We start from the raw sequence: 25,873 nt of genomic DNA, 5'->3' as shown, positions 1-25,873 counted from the left end.
GGTCTGTCCAGAAATTGACCATTGTTCTTTTTTAATCCCGGCCCCAACATTGTCCGTGGTACACGTGGTTGGTGACCAGGGCGCAAGAGAGTACTTCGGATGATTTATAGCTCCCAGTTTCATTGCTGGAAAAGACATAATTACCCCTTCCAAACCCATTTATCTCTCTACCTTCTAATGATGGAGTGGTAAATTTGACTTGCCCCACTGCCCCTCAGATATAAGGAAGGACCGTCCTTACAACTAACAGCCACAAAACCATGTACCTTTGAATTAAATTTTTTTTAATCTCCGGATTAGATTTAATTAAAAGTGAAATTAGATGGGAATGTTGGGTTTAACTCTAAAAAGAAGAACTTACCGTTAGTGGAAAATGAAAGTTACATCATGAGCGGGGTGGAATTGGAGACGATTAACTAAACCCTAGGATGTGGAAATTAGTGTTCAATCATGTGTGTGTGTGCGTGTGTTCAATTCAATCAAGAAAATCATCTTTTTGACCAAAGTGTTCAATTTAGGGTTTGTAAAAAGGAGCACAAAACCAAAGGGTTCTTCTGTTCAAAGACTCTTCTGTGCGTTGCGTTGCGTTGCGTGTGTGGGTTAGAAAAGGTTACAAGGATGAGTTGGTGAGGGGCATATGCACAAGTTAAAGTTCATTTACACTCAAATTTTTTGGTTTCCTTTTTTACTTTTTTCCTCTAAAGAAAAGGCATATAATTGCACTTTTTTATAAATAATTATATAAAATACCACAAATCAGTGTAAAAATTAATTTTGCAAATTAAATATTAATATCTGCTGTTCAAAAAGAAAAAGAAAAAAAAAGAGAGAGGTGTAATTAGAAGGAATCAAGTGATTAGAAAGAAAAAATGTCCCTAGCTTTATTTACTATTTTTCTATCTCTTCTCTTTATCTTACTTTCTCACCCTAGTACCCTACCCCCACGTCCACAAAAGAAAAAACACACCTTCTCTGCTCTCTCTCTCTCTCTCTCCCTCTCTCTCTCTCTCTCTCTCTCAAGTGTCATTTTCTCACATATACTTCACACAAAAGAAACAACCATTCACTTCATACCTTGTCATTTCTTCTCTCCTCTTTGTTTCTCTCTCTCATATCAATCTGAAATCTCTCTGCAACTACTCCCACAAATTGATCGAAACCCATCTGCACAAAATACCCAGAAATTAATCTCCAACGCCTGAAAATCCATAACCTTCATCCCCTCTTCAGATCACCAAGGAAGCTCACATACAAATAAAACACTCTTGGGAAGCTCCTCCACCACACGCACAAGCACAAGGGAAGAAGAAAAGTTAGAAACAAGGTAGAGGGGAATATATATATATATATATATATAAGGAAAGAGCAAGCAGAGGCGAAGATCATGGAGCTGTTCCCTGCACAGCCAGACTTATCTCTTCAAATTAGCCCTCCAAACAGCAAACCCACATCATCAAGTAGTTGGAGGAGAAGTAGTAGAGAAGAGCAAGAGGAGGTGGATTTGGGGTTCTGGAGGAGAGCCTTGGACTCCAGAACCTCCTTCTCCTCCTCAATGGCAAAACCCGATACCGGTTACGAGCTCGAGCTCTCAAATCCAAGGGTTTATGCTCATGGTCTCCATCATCACCACCACCAACATCATCAGTCCAATATTAGCTCTAACCATATAATCCACCACCACAACCAAAATGGTAATGTTTTCCAGGGTTTTGAGCAAAACCAGTTCTCAGTCCCCCAAGTAAATCATCACCCACTATTAAATGTTCATGACCAACAATTTCAATTGCAATCACAATCACAATCAGATCATCTTGGGTTCTTGAGGCCCATTAGGGGAATTCCAGTGTACCAAAACCCTCCTCCCCCTAATTTGTTCCCATTTTCTTCCCAAAAGCCTTTGGACAGCAATTCCTGTACTTCCACCTCCACAATTACAAGCTCTTCAGGCCCACTATTTCAGGCTCAAGGGGGTCTTCTTCGATCCAGGTTCTTGTCCCGCTTTCCGGCGAAGCGCAGCATGAGAGCCCCTCGGATGCGCTGGACTACCACTCTTCACGCTCGCTTTGTTCATGCCGTTGAGCTTTTGGGTGGCCATGAAAGTGAGAACCAGCTCTACTCTCTCACTCCTCTCACTTGTTTTCGTTTTCTTATTTAATTATCCTTTCTTTATTGGTTGTCTTCAACAACATACAGGAAAAAAAAACAAAGAAAATGGAAAAGAAGTTGACTTGTTCTCATCTATTCTCCTGTTAATGCCCTTTTCTTTTCTTTTTTCTGTTTAATTAATAATAATGTTGTGGGTTTTTATATACATTAGGGGCTACACCAAAGTCAGTTCTTGAGCTAATGGATGTCAAAGATCTCACCTTGGCACATGTCAAATCTCATTTACAGGTGAGCTAATAGTATTTTTCTTTAAGTTATTAGATGTGTGTTCTTCTTGTAGCTATGTTTTTGTCATTCTCTTCTCCCTGAGAATCAGCTAGCCTAGCATGCATGTTTGTTTGGCTTTCCTGCAATCTCCCCATCTTTTCTTTTCATCTTAATTAAGTTGGGTGTTGAAATTGAGGCACTAATATTTACTGATGGAGCTAAGTAAAGATGAAGTACGAAATTTTCAATTTTTACAGCCTGCATTAGTTAATATTTGTACACGAGGAAGGAGCTATGTAGGTTTTTATTATTTATATAAATATTTATATGTTCCAAATTCCAATGGTGTTGTTTTGCTGCAGATGAGACTCAGAAATCCTTAGCAAGTAGCTTGTTTTTCTACTTGCGATAGATAGATAGATAGATCTGATGGTTCTGCTTCTGCTTCTGCAAGCTCATAATGAACAGCTTTTTGCTTGGAGGAATGAACCACCCCAAATTAAAGAAAAAATCAATGCTTTCTCTCTCTCCCTACTATCTAGCTAAGAGAGAGAAAGAGCAGTGAGAGATGCATCGATTTCAGAAATCGAGTAAGACAAAGCCCAAGGAATTCAAAATAAGTCGTCGTAGCTATAGCCAAGCCGATCCCAGACAAGCTTTAAACACTCCATCTATCTATATATAATATTAAACAAGTACACAAACATCATCATTTCTCAATGATATCTTCATCAGATCATGGGTTCAATTCTAACCATGGTTAATTACCTTGATATCTCTAACCCCAACCAGGGTTACTTAACCGCAAGCATATGCATTATATATGCATGGCATGATGCATCCATGCTCACATCCCTATGCAAACATGCATGCATTGAATACAAGAATAATACAATATTGCACTTCATCCATATAAATGTCTCTCTGTATGTACTTGCACTGTATTTTCAGACATGTCTATAACAAAAACAAACTGCAAATTTTTTGTAATCTTCACTCTCTCTCTCTCTCTCTCTCTCTCTCTCTCTCTCTCTGTTTAACTGGTCAAATTATTAGTGTAATGCCAATGCTCTATTATCCATTCTAATATATGCATCAAAATGTTACTGTGTGCAGATGTATCGGACGGTGAAAACCACCGATAAAGCAGCGCCCTCTTCAGGTTAATATAATAATGCCCTCCACTTTTTTTTTTTTCCAGTTTTTTTTAATTTTCTGATTTATTTGAAATCCTAGTTAGAGATGAGAAATGTGCAACAAAGCATTATGGTTAGGGGTTAATTTGTTAATTAATAAAATTTTAGTTTATTTTATTGTACAGGACAATCTGATGTGTATGAAAATGCTTCGTCTGGGGACACCACTGAAGACATAATGCTTGACCTTCAGAACCCAAGAAGGTCGTCTTGTGATCAGCTCTCACCAGCTCAACAGCAGCAGGGATCAAGATCCACTCCTCAGGTTCAAGATAATAAAGAATACTATGGCCTCTGGAGCAACTCTTCAAGGTAAACACTAATTATAACCTGCTGCTTAATTAATCTTAATTAGTCTCTTTGAATAATACAAAAGAGACAAAAGGAAGGGGAGAGGGGGGGATGAAAACTTTAAGAAAAATGCCAGTTCATCATGCAATAATTTGACTTCTTTTTGTTGTCTTGTCTAAGCTTTTGTTCTTTTATAGCTAATCATATATATATATATATATATATATGGTATTGATTGAGAATTGGAATGTTCTTGTGGTAAATTTGAGCATGTTGGTCTGATTAAATGAGTTTGTCTAGGTTGGGTTAAGTGTGATTTTGAAGACATTACATGTACATGCATGGCCCATGAGGCCCTCATATTTTTTTACTTTTGCATGCAAGAAATCACAAAAAGAATAAATCTAGAAATGATGATGATGGGGTAATTATAAGCTGTTTCATCAAGTGGGCAGGTGAAAAGCAAGTAAAAAAGAAATTTTTGACAAAATCCACCTCAAAGATGGAGATATATCTCTTTCCTTTGGATTTTGTGGGGCTCCTATTGCGTGGGGCCTACACAGTTGGAAAACTTAGTCTCAAAGATAAACCAAAAACCCATTATGAAATGATATGGACCCTTTAATTTGGAACTTCCTTGTAGTCTCTGTGAATTGCTAGCTATATGCTCATTCTTTCTTGTGTTTAACAAATGCCTCTCACATGGGAATTCTGCTTTATATCAATCAGCACAAAATTTAAAGACTAAAGTGCGAGCTAAGAGAGAGAGAGAGAGAGAGAGAGAGAGAGAAGCTAAGCTACCTCTCTATAAACAAGAGAGTCGTAAAAGATTGCTTTCTTTGAATCTTTTCCCAGTTTGCTTTTTCATCTGCATGCATGGCTTCCACTGATAGAAAATATTCTCTCAATCTGTTTGTTTGTAGCAGAGAAGCTTGGTTGCATGCAAACACAAAGGATTCTTCTGCACCTGCAAATATACCATCTCTAGATGATCAGGAGGTAACAATTTATTCATTAATTACTATTTAAATTCAATACATACATACATACATACATACATACATACATATGTATATCAAGTCATGCGCATTTACAAAGAATAGAGAGAGGGAGAAAAGGGAAAGGCTTTTCAAAAGCTGGTTCCCTTAAAAACTTGAAGGGTTAATTCCGTCATTCTCACATGTCCCAGGTGAAAAAGAGTTCTTGTGATACGTAAAAGCTTGTTTGTTATTCTTTGTAGATTGGCATATATATAAATGTATAAATCTCTTTTTCACTCGGGCAAAAGGGAAGAAAAAAAGAAGAAAGCCTCTTTCTGCATATATAAAATTAACAATCCCTCTCATCCCAAAACCTAACTCATTTGACTCACCAAGCCCATAGGTTGACCATGCATTGCATAATATGTATATGTACACACAATTGGAGATGTTAGCTAGCTAGCTACGGAGAGAATAATGCACAGTTGTGCAGGCTTTAAAGTTTCTTCTTTTCCTTGATAAATATTCCCCTCTGTGAGTCAAATGTCCTTTGATTCCCATTCTCACACACTTGTTAGGCTTCTTCTGCATGGTGTTTTGTTTTAAGTGTATTTATAGGCATATCATATAATAAATATGCATATATCTTTTGTTTCAGAAGGAAGACATGATGGATCCAAAAGGCTTGAGTTATGAGAGAATATCAGATGTAAGCTCCTCAACAACAAACATTTCTGCAGGGACAAGAAGCCCCAGGAAGCCCAATTTGGAGTTCACTTTGGGCAGGCCACTTTGAAATTGAATTGGGGAAATAAATTGACCCTATTCAGTTTTTAATCATTTTTAATTCATTATATTATGTCTCTGAATGAATTGGGGCTGCCATGGAGATGAGAATCAGGTACCCGCTGAGGAAATCAGAGGAAAAAGAAAGGAAAAAGAAACAAAAGAAAAAGAAAAGTAAAAGGAGAGCTAAAGAAAGACAAGGAGACAAGAAAGACAGAAAGCAACAAAAGGAGAGGGGGTGGAAAAAAAGCATGTCCTTCCTATCAATCTGTGAGATCCCAATCAAACATATTATATTCCCACGTAAATATATCAAGGACATCTAGCTAATTGATTTTGTATGATTTTGCACTGATGAGAGAGAGAGAGAGAAGAGGGAGAGAGAGAGAGAGTGACCTTTAACTATCCTAAAGTATGAAGTGATCCTTGGTAATTGTAATGGAGCACTTTACATTTATATATGAAATATATTTTCTTTCATATTTTTACCAAAGGTGTTGAGTTCTCTTTTCATTCTTATGCACCACCACTGTCATGCTTTACACTTTACGGACAAAAGGGAAAAGAAAGAATTTGAGAATATAAACTATATAAAAGTTTCTGAAACGAACCAAAAAAAATACAAACACAAAGAAGGAAAGTGGAAAAGGAGAATTTCGGGCAAAGTTTTTTCTTTTCTTTCTTCTTGGTTGTCATTTTTATCTCAGATGACATTAGGGTTCTTCTTTTTCCTAATTAATATCATCCTGTGTTTCTGTGAGAATGAGATAATGCCAAATTCCTCAACCTTCTTTGGTGGCTAGAATCATTCGCATGATGATTACTTTTGTCATTGAACTTTAAGTTTTATAATGGGTAAAGTTTAGACTGTCATCGTTAACTTTCAAAAAGAATGGTTGCAATTTGTAATTTTGATGTCATTTTTATCCCCAAACGGAAGCTTCTCTGAAAGTGGTCACCAAGTAACACATATGGGTTTTTACTTTTCCTCTTTTATTTAGAAGGGGGATGATTTCAACTTTGAATTTCTCCTAAAAAAAAAATAAAAGGAAAAAAAATCACTAAATACATGTTAATGGGCTCATATTTTGCAAAGGTATGATCCCACATATAATTTTGGAGTGGTAATGGCAATTGTATATACTATATTATTTTATGGTAGTCATAATAATCAATCAAAATGAGGAGTGCTATTAATATACTTATCCGTTAGTATTTTAATAAGACACAACATGTTTTGCAAACAAAAGTTAGGCCATATGGCCAAGACAATGGGATATCAATCAACTTCCCAATAAGTTTTTCCTTGATAAAGTGTCGATTCAATTCAATGTGTTTAGTTCTGTCATGTTGAACTGGATTGTTTGCAATTTCTCGAGCTGCGTGATTATCACAATAGAGATTTATAATTTCCAGTGGTGGAAACCCAATTTCAATGAATAAACTTCTTAACTAGAGAAGCTCACACACTCCTTGAGCCACTCCCCTGTACTCGACCTCAACTGCAAATCACCCCCATCTTGCTTGATGAGTGTGGCCTTGCAGCGGAGTTCATACAACTAGGACTCATGTACCTCACCAAAAGGGTGAACCTCCTGGTATGATGATCTAGGTAAATCTGTGAAGGGTTGTTTTTGTTTGATTTTGGGATCACTGCCAACTACGGCAAAAAATTGGGATGTGGTTTGGCCGAGTAATAATCACGCCGGCTAGGGTTTGTGGGTTTTTGTGTTTTTCCTTTTTATTTTTCTAGAGACAAGTCGAAACCAGGGACGAATCTACGTTGGGGGTTATATGGGCTATATAGCCCATACAGATTTTTTTCAATTTTTAAAAAATGTGATGTAGTATTTACACACAACCAAATAAAAAATAAAAAATCAGCTAATAATATCGATACTGAATGAATCATTAATGTTTTTAATTCTTTAAAGACTCGAATGGTGCAACTTAAATAGTTTTTTTTTACTAGCTTCTATCTTATGTATTAGATGCATTTTGAGGGGTATATAGCTCATTATGTCCTCCCTAACTAGGTGTATTATTTTTTTGTTATCAATAAAATTCGCTCATGCCATCAAGTTTCTTTGTAAGGTAAATCCAACCCAGTCCATTTTAAAATTCTAGATCCATCCCTAGTCGAAACCCGCCCTGATACCAAATTAAAAGGAAATTTGGGATTGAATTGTTTGTTATGTATTCTTCTTTGTGGAAGTGAATATAAAAATGTATGGACTTGGAAGTTGCATATTGTATCACAATGGCTTGAGTTTGAATTGGTAATTTTGAGCATTTTTGGGTTACTCTAGGTTGAGTCTAACCCTAAACAACATTGTTTCAACGAATGAAGATAAATTACACTACCTAATTAACTCGATGCTGCACCAGGATCTCTTTCAGATTTAGAAGTATTTTAAATGTCTCTCTATTTTATGAAGTGGATAGGAGCACGGGTGAGTTGTGTTTTTCGATTTCTATCTAAATTTTGTCTAAAGAGATAATTTAAAGAACCAGTAGATACTCTTAATTCACTCTTGTTTTAAGCAAATAGTTATTCATTTTTTTTAAGATGTGATGCAATCTTTACAACAACAAAAAAGCTACTTAGTCAAATAAACATAACCCAGCTCACCCAATACCTACAACATAAAAGTACACCTACGTGATTGGGAAAGAAAAAAAGCAGAACATAACTACGTGAGAGACAAAAACCTATATATATATATATATATTAAAGTGAGGAACAGAGCAGCCACCAAAGTGGACTGCTGCGAGAGAGGCACACCAATTCAGCAAATCAGCAAGCGAAGTTCCTCTCTTTTTGTTTGTTTTGGTAATTTTTTTTCACTCAGTTACTAGGAATTTGTTAAAATTATATGAATTTTAAAAAAAAATTAAGAATAAGTTAATATATATCCATTATTATTTTATCTTACTAGAGATTGTTTTTCACACTAGTTGCTTACATGTTTTATACATCATTCTTAGGTTATGCTTTATATAATGTCGGATCATCATCGAAATTCTAAGAGAACAAAAAATATTTTGTATTTTTTTTAAAAAAATAATAATAATGGATCATCAAGTAGCAATAATAGAACGAACATTTTCATCTATGAGACTTATCAAAAATGAACTTCGAAACAAGATAAAGAATGAGTTTCTTGTTGATTGTATGATACTTTACATTGAAAAGAATTAGTTGATAATATCGATAATTAATCAATAATTAGTGATTTTAACTCTAGAAAGCCTTGAAGGGTGCAATTTAAATAGTTTTATTTTTGTATTTTGCATTGCATATTTATTTATTATTTTCTTTTTTAAAACTAGTTTCTATCTTATGTGCAAGATGCACTTTAAGGGAAAACGACTCATTATGTCCCATCTGACTGCATGTATCATTTTCTTTATCAATAAAATTATAGCCAGCGCAGTCGAGTTTGTTTGTGAGGTAAATCCAACCCAATCCACTTTAAAATCTTGGATACATCCTTGGTTCTTAGTCAATTTAAATTTAATCAACTGAATTTGTGTTAATTGTGTGTGTTTGGAGTCTCTCCTTCGAAGAGCTTTTAGTTTTAAGTTTTATTTTGGCAATATCTGGTTTAACCAAGCCTAGCTAGCTTTATGCAGCATATTTGTATTGCCCCTTTGTGGTTGTGATCGGAGGAAAATCATATATTTCTAGATACTGTTAATGTACCCTATCTTGAATTTGTGGCTGAATTGTGAATGCCAGATTTCAACTTCTATTAACTTCTTTATGTATGCATAAAGTGAAAATAGAAGCATGTGAATTATTGCCTATTTTTGAACAGCTTGTGAATTATATATATATATATTTTATTAACTTATTTATTCTTGTGTGAAAAAGAAACAAATATATAAACACAAAAACAAAAACAAAAAACAAACTATGAAAAGAGAAAGACTGTCACATGTGGATGCTACGAATTTAGCAGAATAAAAAGAGTCAATCGAGAAAAACAAAGAAATGAGAAGTTACTAACAAAAGACTGAGAAGCACACAAAACCATTAGTTATACGTTCACAATCACAACGCATTGCAAGCCGAAATTCCCGCGCGAGCGAAGAAGACGGTATAATTCTTTTTCGGACTGCAGAATATTTATTTATTTATTTATTTGTTCTATTTTATTTTGGACGGACAACAAAAAGCATAAAAATAAACTCAAGCGTTATGCTTACAAAATCCTTCGCACGTGCCCAACGACGTGACGTGTCATGGGTGGTCCGTAGTGGCAATATGGGGCTAGGGATACAGTCAAAGACACACGGGCAGTGTCAGAGCCAATGAGAGTCAAGCGGGGTGCGGACGCCGAGGCAAAATCATTTTGCAATCTATTGCTTTATGATTGACCCCTCGCTGAATGCACTGTCGTTTTAGCAGCAGAGAAGTTGGCAGAAGCAGAAGCAGCAGCTGCAGCTTTGTTGTCCTCTCACATCTGACGGGCAGGTCGGGCAGGAGAGAGAAGGGGTGAAGTGATGGCGACCATACCTGCCCTCTCCTCCTGCGCATTGAAGGCAGTCCCGTCTTTGTCTGCCCGGCTTTCAAGGCGGGCTATTTACCCTATTTTTCTCCCATAAAAACCTCTCGCTCTTCTTCTTCCTGTCCCTCTAAATTAATAACTAATTAGAAGAAATAAACATCTCTTTCTCTCAATCAAAATTAGGTGTAACTCAAGTGGTTAGGAAAGTTTACTCCCACACTTGAAGTCAAATATTCGATTTCCTTCTTTTTTTTAATATCGCTTATTTAAATATATATATATCAACATCGGAGGAGGAGATGTGTATTTGAATTTGAAACATTTTTCATCATCCAAATCAAAGATTTCATTAGAGCAAGAGCTACCAAAAGATTTAATTTGATTTATAAACTCTCTATAATCCTTGGAGAAAATTTCTATAAAATTGAACCTATTATTTTGACAATTTCATTGAATGTTGTAAAGAGCTTTGACTGATATTGGTGGCATAGTACAATGTACATTGCTTTGCCAAAAGAATGAAAGACCCAAAAAGAAAAAATTATTGAAAAAGAACCCCTTATTTGCTTTAGCCCTAAATCTATGCTTCTCATTTCCTTCTTTTTCTTTAATACATCAGGTAAAGAAAACTATTATTTGAATACAAATATACCCCTGTCCTACTCGATATCTACATCCTGTATTTTAGAATCTATATCCGACCATTGAAACCCATCTTTTTTTTTTTTTTTTCATAAATGTGGTCACTTTTTTAAATGTTTTCAATTTGTAAAAAAATTATAAAAAATTACTTGTCATGCCCGTTGGAGGTCAGACCATTGAAACCCATCCTTTTTTTTTATTTGGGGTTTTCTAGGGTTTTTTATTTGGGGTTTTGGGGTGTGTGTTAGTTGCGTTTGCATACTTTGTTTATGCAAATTTCTATTACAATAATACTATGTAGTTGAAATAAAAAATTATGCTATTGCTATTTTGGCAAGTTTGAAAACTCTGTGGTTGTTTTACATATTGAGTAATTGGTTTTTCAGTTTTGGGAATTTCTAATTTATTTTGTGATGCAGCAAAAAAAAAAAAAAACTACTATATTTTTGAAGTGGTGCCTTGTTCTCATTGTTCAAAGCTCTTCTGCTAAACTCCACATAAGTCTCTATTTTGCTTTGTAGATAGATATCAAACTCAAATTTACACTAAATTTGCCTATTTGAGGCTTCATCTGAATTTATTTGTGTACTTTGAAGTTTTTCAAGCAAATCATAAAACCCATAAACAAAAAGTTGTCTAGAGTTTTAAATAATGATAAATTATGCATATATTCAGTACCTGAAAAGGAACTTTGGTCTTGTGCAAAAATAGATCAATTAGAATAATATGTGCATGTGTTTCATTGCTGCAAAAATTACTGATTGTTGGTGGACCTTTCACATTGCTATCATTCTTTTGATTCATTGCTGCAAAAATCACTAATATGTGCATGTTTCATTGCTGCATAAATAGACTTTTACGCATTTACCTGAGCGTTGTTAGGCTTTCTAAATGAAGGTTGGTCAATGAAGTGATGATTTAACTCTATGCTCATTTAACTTGTATTCCTATTGGGGAATTTGCAGGTTTGTTAGAAGCAAGGCAAAACCCTACAATTGCTACTCAAATTAGGGAGTTAGTTCAACTTGACCTAATTGTCAAGTTTGATTGGGACTTTGATCACTACTTGGAAGAGGATCTGCCTGTTGCGTTGAGTTGACAACCCCTTAATTTGTTTTAAAAAAATAGTTTTCCTAATTGGAATCACATTTTCCATTACAGATGGTGTGTGCGTGCTTGCATGTGTGAGACATAGTTTTGAGTTTTTACTTTGTTATATTTTGGACTTCTTGTATTTTGATGGGCAAAAGCAAATAGGTATTTAATTGCTTTGTTTACTTTGGATATGTTTTGAGCTATTTTAGAAGTAGTTTCTCAGTTTTAATTATGTACATTTTTTTAATAAGCGCTAAAAAAAGAATTAAAAAATATTTTGAGGTCCAGTCTAGTCCAGTCTAGTCAAAAGTTAAGTATAGCACCAAACAACAGACTCAAAATATGGTCCTGTTTAGCCAGCCCAATTCAACACTCCAAGCCGAATTTAGTCTTGTTCAATCCGGCCCACCAAATAGAGCATCAGAATGTATAAAAGTCATCACCCGAAAGAGCTAACAAAAAGTTGAGAATTTTAGGATTTTTATGCGTATATATTTTACCTATAAAATTTCCTAGCTAGAGCGCGCTTCCTATTTTAGAGTTAGGGTAATAATGATTCGAAGGGAATTACAAAAAGGTATACTGAAACAAAATAAGGTCTCACTAAACAATATATGTAAATAAAAAGACAAACACGAGGAGAGGAAATAAGAAACTATGTATAGAGATGGTCCCCATAGGCAAAGCGATCTTCCGCTTTGTTTATTGTTCTACATTGTTATTTCGGGGACTTTTATCTTTCTCTTTTCATACGATATTAGATATTAGAGAAGAAAGAATCGAATCTAGGATCTTTGGTGTATAAATAAATACTATTAATTACTTGAGCTATAACAAGTCCTTACAGGACTTTTATAATTTTTAAAAAAACAAAACAAAAGTTGTTTGAATAAATGTACCACGGTCTTCCTTACTTCAAGGAGATCTCCAAATTCGTCCTGTCGCGGTGTTGGATCGAAGGAGGGGGTGAGAGAGGAGAAGTGTCCAGAAATAAGAGAATGTATCATAAGTAAACAAAATATTGGGTCACAGGGACCCACTGTCTTCCTCTGATGAAAATCTTGGTTTATTTTAGACCACATTTCCCAAGCAAAGCAAAACTAAGGGGATGAAAATATCCCACAGCATAATTAACTCTATGGGCTTAGTTGCTTTGGGCTTCCAGGCTGCCCCAGCAACTCCCACTACCATTTTTATATTATTTTTTATTTTAATGTTTGAAACAACACGAGAAGAAAAAGAGCAAAGTAAAAGGTGTAGGGTTTGGTTAACCTTTGATGTTTCCTATCTGCTGAAATTTAAACCTATTTTTGTAGTGATCAAATGTTTAAGTGTGTTGATTGAGAAATAATTGAAATGTGAATGATCTCTGAGCTCAAAAACTATGCTTTCTTGCACGTACCAAAGGATCAAAATGGTCAATACCCTTTCGAGAGAGTATTTAGAGAGACGACGGCTCAATCATTTAACATACATCTCATTATACAACCCCTTACTGAAGATGCTCTTACAATACAAACGTACAAAGTCTCTCTCCATTTGATCAAAAAACAAAAAGTCTCTCTCTCTCATATATATATTTTTTCTTTTTTGAAGGAAGAAAGAGAATGAATTACAAAAGGAAGCCCAACGATCGAAGTCCACAGTTTACACACAAAAAAGAGTATGATATAATGTCAGGAATATGATCAGCAGTCAAAAAATAATGCAACAATTGTGTGTGAGTGGCAGGCCAATTAGTACGAGGACATTATTATTATTATTATTATTATTATTATTATTATTATTATTATTATTATTATTATACATGTGGTTGCAGATTAAATTTATAATGAAATATATTTGTTCAAAATGCAAAGCAAAAGTGGGAGTTGGAAATATTGTTGGGAGGTCAATGAAGTTGACAAGAGAGAGAGAGGGATGTGGAGATTGTAATATTCGTGAAATCCAGGGGTTATATGTGAAGCTGACCGTCAGAAAACGTTACCTTGTGATGTTTCTTTCTCTCTTCCCCTCCTTATTTCTTTGTTTCTGACACTGACTCAGAGTTTATTTTATCTTTATCCCAAAGCCTGTATTGAATCATTCATTCATAATTACTTGCTTTTCAATGCCACGATGTGACGTATGCTGTTTAAAATTTAATCTGTGCATGCATGCATGCATGGTCGCTGGTCGCTGGTCGCAAAGGCTGAGAAAGATGAGACCACAAGGGATGAGGGGCCACCATTGACTTTTGAAATTGGCAACTATGAAGAATCCTATGTAATTTAACTTGGACCATATGGATCTTCTTTTATCAAAGCAGAATTGTTTGACACTGTCTGAGTATGATCTCATCCATCGAAACTCAACGAAAGAAAAATTATTGTTATTCATACGCGTCGTATTTTCGCTGAGATGGTGTTTACATTTTGTTTAATAAGAGCCTGTTTTTAGAGAGAATAAGAAATAGTGAAGTGTTCTTCTGCCTTTGTTGTGAACTTTTGACTGTCTGCCTTCTCCCATTTATAGAGCTTCCTAGCTGACTCTTCTATTGGGCCTACAAGCATGGGCCCATGAGGACACTATTTGGGCCTGCAAGCAAGTTTAATCATGTTGAACTAGACATGATAAAACTAAGGCAGCCCAAATGCTAACAGGGCACTTGAAATATTTTGAACTATCCCTTTCTTTGCACTTGTTAGCCTTATTTTATTGTTGATTAGAAACTAATATTATGAAGAGCTAAATGACAAATAAAGATTATTGGTCCCGTTTGGTGGGCTGGCTTGGACTCGTTGGGATGAACTTTAAAGCATTGGATTGGGTTGGCTTAGACTGGCTAGGCCTTGAGTCCAGTCTTGTTCATTCTTGCACCAAACAACATAATGGAATTAATTTTATCTTTTTTTATTGATAATAATCAGATGCAAATTCTAACTGTTGCAAGAGTATCTTTTTTTTTTTCCTTCGTATCTTTCTTCCTCTTTTTTCAGTATCTTTTTTTTATATTTTTTTATAATAATAATTTTTTAATTTTTATATAGTCAAAATCAGAAGAGAGAAGAGAGGAGAGAGAGCATAGACGACACGAAGCGATTGAGGGAGATGATGCGAGGGACACTTCACGTTCAGCAAGAGGAGACGACATGAGGGAGTCTTCGAAAACCATGTCTCGACATGGGTTTTGATATCAAGCATCTGCTGGTTTCATATCCTTAACAAAAATTTATGTGATATAGGTGTGAGGCCAGGATTTCCGTAGCCACCTGTCCAATTTGTCTACACAGGTGGTTGGATAGTTTCCCCCTTCCTTGATTACCTTTAGATGATTGCATGTACCTGTATTTAGTATATAGGTGTTCGACCATGATTTCCCCAGCCACCTGCTCGATTTGTCTACATAGGTGGTTGGCCAGTTTCCTCTTTCCCCAGTTGCGTTCAGATATGGTGATTAAACAATGCCTTATGTGTGTTGTTGAGTGCATTTCCAAATAAGAGGTTGAGTGCTATGTAGGTATCAATTTGGTTTTTAAGAATATTGTTATTTTACTTTGAGCTCGTGTTCTACCTATTAAGCATTGTGATAGTTCTATATAACTTATATTGGGGCAAATGGTTTCATGTGCTCAAGAATGTTTTAAATAGTTGTTAGCCTATGGGTTGATTAGAGGAATGGTTTGGTTTTGTTGTGCTCGAGAATATTTTAAGAATTACTTGTGGGCAACTTAAAGTCAACCTAGGTGCAGCCACGAGGTTAGGCTTTTAGTAGTATGGTCAATTTTGTCAGTAAGGATCTTGACAACTTATCTATGTTGTTTTGGGGGTTTGAGACTTGATTTAGTTTGATGATTGTTTTTTTTATTGTGTAAAGGGCCTGAGACCCATAGAATCTGTTGTTAATTGTTGTGGTTTATAGATTGTGCATGATGAATGGTTGGGAGATTGAATTGTATTATCTTTGCAGGTGAAAATTTTGGGTTTAGTGCCAATTTGAAGGGAGACTCGCGATTTTCCGGTAGAAGTCAAACCCTAGGGTTGTTTTAGAATTAGAGCAATGATATTTTAGTCATTTGGGTGAGACACCTGTCAGGTGTCTGACATGCATAGGGTTTGTCATGGATTCTAAGGTGGGATTCGGATGGGTCTTGTCAATTGGTTTCAGAGCATAGGTTAGTGATTCAGTAGACTTGCACGTTATGTGCACCTTTCAAAAGACATTTTAGGATGTACTATGTCAATTTGCTTTTAGATGTTTACATGTACCTATGTTTAGTATATAGGTATCCTGCCAGGATCTCCCTAGCTACCTTCTCAATTCTCTACACAGGTGGTTGGCCAGTTTCCCCATTCCCTAGTTGCCTTTAAATGTTTTCCTGTACCTATGTTTAGTATATAGATGTTTGTCAAAGATTTCCCCAGCTACCCGCTCGATTTGTCTACATAGGTAGTTGGAGAGTTTTCACTTTCCCAATTGCCTTCAAATGTTTGCCTACCTGTGTTTAGTATACAGGTGTCAGGTGAGGATTTCCCACCCACCTGCCCGATTTGTCTACACAGGTGGTTGGCCAGTTTTCCTCTTCCTCGGTTGCCTTCAGATGATTGCATGTACCTATGTTTAGTATACAGGTGTTCGACCATGATTTCCCCAGCCACCAACCCGATTTGTCTACACAGGTGGTTGGCCAGTTTCCCTTTTCCCCAATTTCATTTGAATATGGTCATTACATGATGCCCTATGTGTGTTGTTGAGTGCATGGTTTCTAAATAAGAGGTTGAGTGTTATGTAAGTATCAATTTGGGTTTTAAGAGTATAGGTTAGTGATTATGTAGACTTGCATGTTATGTGCACCCTTCATAAGACATTTTAGGATGTACTATGTCAATTTTCCTTTAGATGTTTGCATGTACCTATGTTTAGTATACAGGTTTTCGGTAAGGATTTCCCCAGTCACCTGCCCGATTTGTCTACACATATGGTTGGCCTGTTTCCTCCTTCCCCAGTTGCGTTCAGATATGGTGATTACCCGATACTTTATGTGTGTTGTTGAGTCCTTGGTTTCCAAATAAGCAATTGAGTGTTACGTAGATATGAATTTGGTTCTTAAGAATATTGTTGTTTTACTTTAAGCTTGTGTTCTACCTATTGAGTATTGTGACAATTCTATTTAACTTATATCAGGGTAAATGGTTTCTTGTGCTCAAGAATGTTTTAAATAGTTGTTAGCCTATCGATTGATTAGAGGACTGGTTTGGTTTTCTTGTGCTTAAGAATATTTTAAAAACTACGTGTGGCTTGATCCCTTAAAAAAGGCACGAAGGCAACTTAGAGTCAACCTAGGAGCAGCCATGAGGTTAGGCTTTCAGTAGTATGTTCAATTTTGTCAGAGTGGATCTTGATAACTTATCTTTGTTATTCTGGGGATTTGAGACCCGGTTTAGTTTGATGAGTGATTTATGTTGTGTAATTGATCAGTGCATAATTACATATCATTTTTTTACCCTTCTAGCTTTTGATTTGGTTATGTTTTTGAGTTAAACTTGTGGTTTTAATATCTTTTGTGTTTGTTTCAGTTTATTAAGCTTTAGGACTCATTTAATGTATTTTGGAATCAAGATAGCTCAAAATTGTGTTTGCAATCAATCAACTTCACATATTAGACTGTACGTGCTCAGGAAGAACCAGCTAATGAGCCATACACCATTGGAAATATGTGGAAGTCAAGTTTCTGGAGCACTTTACGGTTCATGAGGAAGTTATGGATGTTTTGGCATCATATGGCAACTTAAGGTGAAATTCAGTAACATCTGCGTTATTGTGCCAAAATGACATTTGAAGGACTTTTCGATTTTTCCTTGAGCTGAGCTACATATGGTTGGAAAGATAAGACAAAGAGATTCAAGATTCATATTTTTCCAGAATTGAGGAATTGAGGAATAAGCCCAAAACGAGCCTACAAGCGGACTGCAGTGCATTCTCATGCATGACATATGCATGAGCTAATTGTTTTTGGTGGGGAAGTTAGGTAAAGTTAGTGAAGTGTGTAGGTAGAGGCAATACTCAAATCAGATTTTTACTTTCCTTAGGCCTATAAATAGTGAAGTTCTCCAAGCTTACAAACACACCCCAAGGGGGGGGAGCTCTCAAACATCTCTCTAGAGCTCCTCTCCATTCTCTCCCTCCAATTCTCTTAGTTTTTCTTTTAAGTTCTCAATTGTTGTAATAAAACCCTTTTGCTAAATTTTCCTTTATGTTTTTCTTAGTTGTAATTTATTTTTCATTGTCATTTAATTTCTTATTTTAAATTTTCAAGTTTGATTAGTTTCCAAGTTTCAATTATGGTGCTTGTTCTTATTCAATATGCTTATAAGTTAATATGCTTGTTTGAATGATTGATCACCATTAAAATTTGTATGTTAGCTATCTTGGTTGGAATTAAGAGTAGACACCATATGCCTTAATTCAAATTGAACTATGAATAGGAAGAGTATGTATGGACATTCGACAACAAGGATTAGATACATGCTTGGTTGTTTAAAATATTCTTTTATACTTAATGGATTTCTAATGCTTAATTTAGGTTCGATAACAAAAGATCTAATTGGGGAATTAGGAATGCAAGGTTAGGACCAAACACCATGTCTTAATCATACTTTAGCTAGAATCAATTCGTGAATCTGAATTGAACTTGTTAACTTATTTGCTTGATTTAGTTCTTTTCTTTCTTTCTTGTTTTCTGTTCTTTTCTTTCTTGTTTTCTATTTTGTACAGGGAATCGAATTGAATCAATCTATCATCAATCCTTGTGCGATCGACCTCGCACTTACATATGCTATACTACCGAACGGCTCGTGCACTTGTGAGTATCACAAGTTGAGGATGCAACCGAATCAATTTTGGTGCAGCTGATTTCGACAACAACAAGTTTTTGGCGCCATTGCTGGGAGATTGGCAGCATAGTTTGGTTATATTTCGTTTCCCTACTTATTTTACTTTCTACTTTTCCTTTTCATTTTAGTTTTTGTTTCCTAATCCTTTTAATTCTGTTTTAAGTTTTTTGTGTTTGTTTTAGCAATCTAGGATAGCTCAATAAAAATGGAGAGAGAAAACAACTTCAATCATAAGGATAAGAAGTGTGGAGTAAAACAACTTCAATCATAAGGATAAGAAGTGTGGAGTAGTGAGAGAAGTCACGACCTCCAAATGCATCCATGCTCGACCTAATCGCTTCAAAGGGGAGTATTCCAATCTTTTCTCTTTACTTGTTTTGTTATTATTTTAGTAATTTTAATTTTCTGTTTCTTTTTATAAAAAAAACTTAAAAAAAAAAAAAATTTGTGTCATATGAGTTGACTTTTGATAACCCCAGTGAGCAATCTTCGTCTAGGAGTTCTTTAGGCAACACTTTCGGTGTCCAAGAAGGTTTGGGTTTTAAGCAGGACCATTGTGACTCCTCCAACCTTCCCGAAACCTCTGGCTGTGTTTTCAGAGGCCCTTAACTGGTCATCCTTGAGTTGCTTGTATATTTGTGTGTTCTTAAAATAAATTAAAATTTTTATTAAAAAAAGAGTTTAACTAAAATAAAAATTGAAGTTTGGGTAATGTATTGTTTGAATTTTTTTTAATAATAATAAATAAATAAAAATTGCAAATTGCAAATTGGAACTTCTTTGTTTTCTTTTCTGTTTAGTTATTTTCTTATAAGTACTACTCTATTTTTTTTTTTTGTGAGATCGGTTAGTATCTTTCTTAGTGTCGTTAAATTTTTTTAAAAATTTTAAATTAAAAAAAATTATTTCACTTAAAAAAAAAAACAAAACAAAAAGAGGAAATAAGGGACTGCATCAATTTTTTTTTTAATAAAAAAAAAAACAACAACAACATCATGGTGCACTTCCTAATTCCATAATAGGAACCTTTAGTTTGGCCCTCTAGACCTCTTCTCTTGGGTTTTCATGCACAACTTCTTAGGGCTCATCGCTTGAGCTCCTAAAGATCACACCCTTAGCTTGAGCAACACTTGTGTCGTGATCTCGTTGCTTGCGTTTACCCGGTTGCTCTAGGGCCTCCAGCTGCTTTTGCATGTCTTGAGAGTAAAAATCTACCATCTTTGATAGCTTTTGATTCTCTTCTTGCAATATTTCAAGTTGGTGTCTTGTCTCCTCCGTCGTCTTTGCCCTCTCCCTCTTCAAACTCTTTATAACACGCTGACAATCTTCAACCAAACTCCACTCTGCCACTAACTGAGCTTTTAGCACCTGCACCTCATGGGATTTCACAATGAGGTGCTGGCCCACACTTGCGACATATGTCGTACTTTTCACACTTAATGCCATGACATCACTCACTACTCGATTGTCATCCCTTGTTCCCAGCATGCGCACATCCTTGGGAGTCACCAAACTCCTCGCAACTCCAATGGCAACATCGTTGTCAAGGAGTAAAGAGTCATTTATGGTAATTGGTCCTTGTGAGGAAGCAAAGTAGGGCATCCACACAGGTGCAGCTCCTTGCCCCCATGTCTGTGTTGGTGGAGCTAGGTTGGGCGTTGATATTCCGCAAAGACTAGTACACATAGTATCTTCTTTATATGTAGAGAATGATGTGGTCTCAAGTCATTGTGTGTAGTGATGCCAAGATATGTGTATAGGTCCTTGCAGGAGAACAAGTACACTGAACACGATCAAATACATAAGTTCTAGAATGGAAGTCTTTACTCACATGTCAAACTAGAACTCATAGATTGCAAACTAATCCTTAGACCTAAGACATTATAGATGTCATGTGGCTATGTTGTTTATCTTTGAGGGCACTATACTGTTGTGTTGTAGAAGACATGACTTAAAGATGTTTATGAGGACTTTCAATAAAGTTATGGAGGCAAATGAATGTACAACTAGGGATCTCTACTCTTAGTAGTGAGAGAGAATACTCCAAGGATATGATTGATCAAATTTCTGCGCAAAGTAGTGGATAAGATGTGAAAGAAGAAGTCTTCAAATCTTACTGGGATAATCATATAAAGGAATAATTCACATTCGGATATTCGACATTAGATTCCATTATTATCTAATAATGTGAATAAGGAGTATTGTATAAGAGAATGATTCAATTGCACTGTCATTCCAATTTGAATAGATTCTTCCCTACACCCTATTTAGCTCGGATAACCATGACATGCTGCTAGGCATTAACCATGGTTTGTAGAAGCCCTGGAAGGCTCAATCATAATTGACTTTCACTAATAGGAAGAATTAAACAGTGAGATTTAATTCACAAGTCAACTTAGAGAAGTTGAGTCTACCCACTATCTTGCTAAAAGGAACCTACAGATCACACACCAAGACATGTGATTAGAGGAACAAATGAAGAGAACAGAAACTAGGAGTCAAAAGTAAATTGTCAAAGTCAACGATCAAAGTCAAAGTCAACATGTTTGACTTGATTGAGTCAAATAATAAGACTATAAGTGTAACTTAATTGACACAAGGAATTAGATTGGGCTTTTAAATATGATTTAAAAGAAAATGCAAAATACCCAAAATCCAATTGGGCCCAAGGTTAAGTGTTGTACGACAACACAAATCCAGAGTTTGCATTGACTACAAGAATCTTAATGAAGCAAAGTCAAAGGATGAATACCCAATGCTTTTAGCGGACATGCTGGTAGATGGGGCATCTCACAATCAAATCTTATCCTTCATGGATGGAAATGCAGGCTATAATCAAATCTTGTTAGTAGAAGAAGATTGTCACATAGCAGCATTTCGATGCCCAGGGCCTGTTGGCGCCTTTGAATATATAGTAATGCCGTTCGGATTAAAGAATGCAAGAGCTCAAATTAAAAACTAATCAAGATTTCATGTGGGGGCACCTTAACTAGCAGCTTTATCTGAGTAACCCACCTGTCTTGACTCCTCCTTGAAAAGGAAGACCTTTGAAGTTGTATGTTTTCGCTGCTGAGAACTCAATTGGTAGATAAGGAACAAGCCATCTATTAGTTGAGTTGTTCTCTCACCTCAGTAGAATTCAAATATACTCCAATTGAGAAGTTATGTATGGCCCTTTATTTCACAGCAGTCAAACTCATGCATTATATGCTTCTAATTAGAATATACATTGTGGCTCAGATAGACTTGATTAAATACATGCTCACACAGTCGATCTTGAGAAGCCGCTTGGGCAAATGGGCTCTTGCTTTATCAGAATTCAATGTCATGTATGTCTCTCAAAAGGCTATAAAAGGATAGGCAGTAGCTGTTTTTCTCGCTGCACACCCCAGTATGGAGATTGAAAATCTCAACCATATTGAGATCGCACATATTTCTTTCAGTCCTTGGAAATTATACTTTGATGGTTCAGATCATTTTGCCGATGTTGGGATAGTATTAGAAGATCTACAAGGCCATATTTATTCTTTTTCTTTTCAGTTCAATTTCGAGTGCACCAACTATCGTGCTGAATATGAAGCCTTGATCATTGGCCTGGATATTTTGCTAGAATTGAATGTCAAAACTGTAGATATTTTGGGTGATTCTTAGTTAGTAATGAAGCAGATTGCAGGAGAATACAAATGTACTAATCCTCAAGTGGCCACCTACCTAGTAGCAGCTCGCAATTTATTACAGCAATTGACTGACACTACTTGGGGATACATACCCAGAGAAGAGAATTTTTCTACTAATGAAATGGCCCAACTTTCTTCCCATATTCAATTCCAAGACATTTGTTTTGAATGTCTATTTCAAGTCAAAAAATGCAGTTTGGAGGAGCCCCATCATTCACTACCTTCAATATCCAAAATTGCTTGTTGATAGCAAGATACGAACTTTAGCACTCAATTATCTTCTATGGAATGGAGGACTGTTCAGGCGCATCAAGGATGATCTCTTGTTACGATGTTTAGGTATGCCTGAAGCAATGAAAGTCATAAGGGAAACTCATGAAGGTCTTTACGGAGCACATCATAGTGGAAGGAAAATGGTATGGCTCATTCGCGAATATGGCTATTATTGGCTGCATTACTTATGTCAAGGGTTCTGGAGTTTACGAATGACATGGTCAGATCCAACAAGCACCAGCAGTTCCACTTAATCTTGTGGTAAACATGTGGCCTTTCAAAGGCTGGGCAATGGATCTAATAGGGAAAGTACATCAAGCAAGCAGTCATCACCACACTTTCATCATCGTGGCTACTGACTACTTTACTAAATGGGTGGAGGCTAAGCCAATCAAATCAATAACATCCTATGAAATTGTGCAGTTTATTCAAGAGCAAATCATTCACAGATTTGGTGTACAAGAAACCATCACAACTGACAGAGCAAGTTCATTCGTGTCCAAAGAAATACAAGCCATGGCAGAGATATTCAAAATCAAGCTCTTGCAATCTACACCATACTACGCTCAAGCCAATGGCAAGCAGAATCTAGCAACAAAATATAAGTTCATCCCGTAAAAGGATTGGTTACAACACTGCAAAGTTTTAGAAATTGGATTTTAGTAAAAACTCACCAAATAACTCCTCCCACCACATTATGATGTTGCCCAATTTTTGGACTCGATCAAAGATAAATTGGTCAAAGAACTTCATCACTGTAAGTTCGTACTCAAGTTTGTACCGTATAGGGACAGATTGGAACATTGCATAGTTTAAGTGATTGCATTTCAGTAAACACTCACCAAATGACTCCCCCGACAACATTATGATGTTGTTTAAGTTCTGGGCTCGATCCGAAATCAATTGATCAAAGAAGTTGGTCACTACTATAAGTTCATACCAAACTTCGTCCAGTAAAGGGATTGATTACAACATTGCTTAGTTTAAGTAATTGGAATTTAGTAAAAACTCACCAAAAGACTTATTCCACCACATTATTTTGTTTCCCAAGTTTTGGGCTCAATCCGAAATTAATTAGTCAAAGAAGTTGGTCTCTTTAAATTCATACCCAAGTTTGTCCCTTAAAGGGATTGGTTACAACATTGCTTAGTTTCAGTAATTGGATTTCAATAAAAACTCACCAAATGACTACTCCCACCACATTATGATGTTCCCAAGTTTTGGGTTCGAACTGAAATAAATTAGTCAAAGAACTTGGTCACTGTCAGTTCGTACAGTAAAGGGAGTGGTTGGAACATTGCATAGTTTTAGTGATTGGATTTTAGTAAAAACTCACCAAATGACTCTTCCCACCACATTATGATGTTGCCCAAGTTTTGGGCTCGATCCGAAAGAAATCTGTCAAATAAATTGTTCACCGTAAGTTCGTACCCAAGTTTTTATTGTAAAGGGAGTGGTTGGAACATTGCATAGTTTGAGTGATTAAATTTCAATAAACACTCACCAAATGACTCCTCCCACTAAATTATGATGTTGCCCTTGTTTTGGGCTTGATCTGAAATTAATTGGTCAAACAAGTTGGTAATTATAACTTCGTACCCAACTTCGTCCCGTAAGGGGATTGGTTACAACATTGCTTAGTTTCAATATTTGGATTTCAATAAAAACTCACCAAATGACTCCTCCCAAAACATTATGATGTTGCCTAAGTTTTTGGCTCGATCTGAAATAAATTGGTCAAATAACTTGTACAATGTAAGTTTGTACACAAGTTTGTACCCAAGTTTGTACCGTAAAGGGAGTGGTTGAAACATTGCATAGTTTTGGTGATCGGATTTCATTAAAAACTCACCAAATGACTCCTTCCACCACATTTAACATTGCCCAACTTTTGGGCTCGATCCGAAAGAAATTCGTCAAAGAACTACTTCACTGTAAGTTTGTACCAAAGTTTGTATTGTACAGGGAGTGGTTGCAATATTGCAAAGTTTTAGTGATTGGATTTCAATAAAAACTTAATGACTCCTCCAACCACATTATGATGTTGCCCAAGTTTTGGGCTCGATCCCAAATCAATTGTCCAAAGAAGTTGGTCACTGTAAGTTCGTACCCAAGTTCGTCCTGTGAAGGAATTAGTTACAATGTTGCATAGTTTTACTAATTGGATTTCTGTAACAGCTCACCAGATGACTCCTCCCACCACATTATTATGTTGCCTTTGTTTTGGGCTTGATCTGAAATTAATTGGTCAAAGAAGTTGGTCACTATAACTTCGTACCCAAATTCGTCCCATAAAGGGATTGGTTACAACAATGCTAAGTATCAGTAATTGGGTTTCAAAAAAGTTTACCAAATGACTTCTCCCACCACATTATGATGTTGCCCAAGTTTTTGGATCAATCTGAAATAAATTGGTCAAAAAACTTGGTCACTGTAAGTTTGCACCACAAAGGGAGTGGTTGGAACATTGCATAGTTTTAGTTATTGGATTTCTATAAAAACTCACCAAATGACTCCTTCAACCACATTATGATGTTGCCTAAGTTTTGGGCTAGATCCGAAATCAATAGATCAAAGAACTTGGTCACTGTAAGTTCGTAACAAAGTTTGTCCCATAAAGGGAATGGTTACAACATTGCAAAAGTTTAGTAATTGGATTTTAGTAAAAACTCACCAAATGACTCCTCCCACCATAATGTGATGTTGCCCAATTTTTGGGCTAGATCATAAATGAATTGGTTAAAGAACTTCGTCATTATAAGGTCGCTCCCAAGTTTGTACCGTAAATGGATTGGTTGGAACATTGCATAATTTGAGTGATTGGAATTCAATAAACACTCACCAAAAGACTCCCCCAACGACATTATGATTTTGACCAAGTTTTGGACTCGATCCGAAATCAATTGATCAAAGAAGTTGGTCACTATAAGTTCGTACCCAACTTTGTCCCGTAAAGAGATTGGTTACAACATTGCTTAATTGAAGTAACTGTATTTAAAAACTTACCAAATGACTCATTCCACCACATTATGATGTTGCCTAAGTTTTAGGCTCCCCCAGAAATAATTGGTCAAAGAAGTTGGTTACTGTAAGTTCATGCCTAAGTTTGCACCGTAAGGGGATTGGTGTATAGGATAGTATTGTGATATTTATGTATGGGAATGGGAGGGTGA

The 25,873-nt window shown here is 35.9% G+C and overlaps 1 protein-coding gene and 1 pseudogene across 4 annotated transcripts; one reads left to right on the top strand and one right to left on the bottom strand.

The window, feature by feature from the left end:
• The first annotated feature begins 986 nt into the window (after nt 1-986).
• On the top strand, nt 987-6,119 carry KAN2 (Homeodomain-like superfamily protein). Of its 4 annotated transcripts, none has more exons than XM_088253496.1 (6): nt 987-2,099; nt 2,318-2,394; nt 3,490-3,535; nt 3,695-3,881; nt 4,784-4,859; nt 5,502-6,119. In XM_088253496.1, exons 1-6 carry the CDS (start codon nt 1,385-1,387, stop codon nt 5,634-5,636), a joined length of 1,236 nt encoding a protein of 411 aa, XP_088109622.1. In that variant the 5' UTR covers nt 987-1,384; the 3' UTR covers nt 5,637-6,119. The 4 variants fall into 4 exon arrangements, with proteins under 4 accessions (XP_088109622.1, XP_088109623.1, XP_088109620.1 ...); XM_088253497.1 differs by having other exon boundaries at nt 988-2,099; nt 4,787-4,859; XM_088253494.1 differs by having other exon boundaries at nt 992-2,099; nt 5,499-6,119.
• A 13,624-nt stretch (nt 6,120-19,743) lies between these two features.
• Nucleotides 19,744-20,241, bottom strand: LOC148294382 (uncharacterized; annotated as a pseudogene).
• Nucleotides 20,242-25,873: the final 5,632 nt, after the last annotated feature.

The sequence above is a fragment of the Prunus avium genome, chromosome 5 (genome assembly GCF_965620075.1).
Source record: "Prunus avium chromosome 5, drPruAviu1.hap1.1, whole genome shotgun sequence".
NCBI lineage: Eukaryota > Viridiplantae > Streptophyta > Magnoliopsida > Rosales > Rosaceae > Prunus > Prunus avium.
Note: the sequence above shows the minus strand (reverse complement) of the source record. Positions and strands in the feature narration are given on the sequence as shown.

Coding starts and splice junctions, on each gene's coding strand:
- KAN2 (XM_088253494.1), top strand. CDS start 1,385: ATGGAGCTGTTCCCTGCACAGCCAGACTTATCTCTTCAAATTAGCCCT. Junction 2,395..3,489: donor ATGTCAAATCTCATTTACAG/GTGAGCTAATAG, acceptor TACTGTGTGCAG/ATGTATCGGACGGTGAAAAC. Junction 3,536..3,694: donor TAAAGCAGCGCCCTCTTCAG/GTTAATATAATA, acceptor TTTATTGTACAG/GACAATCTGATGTGTATGAA.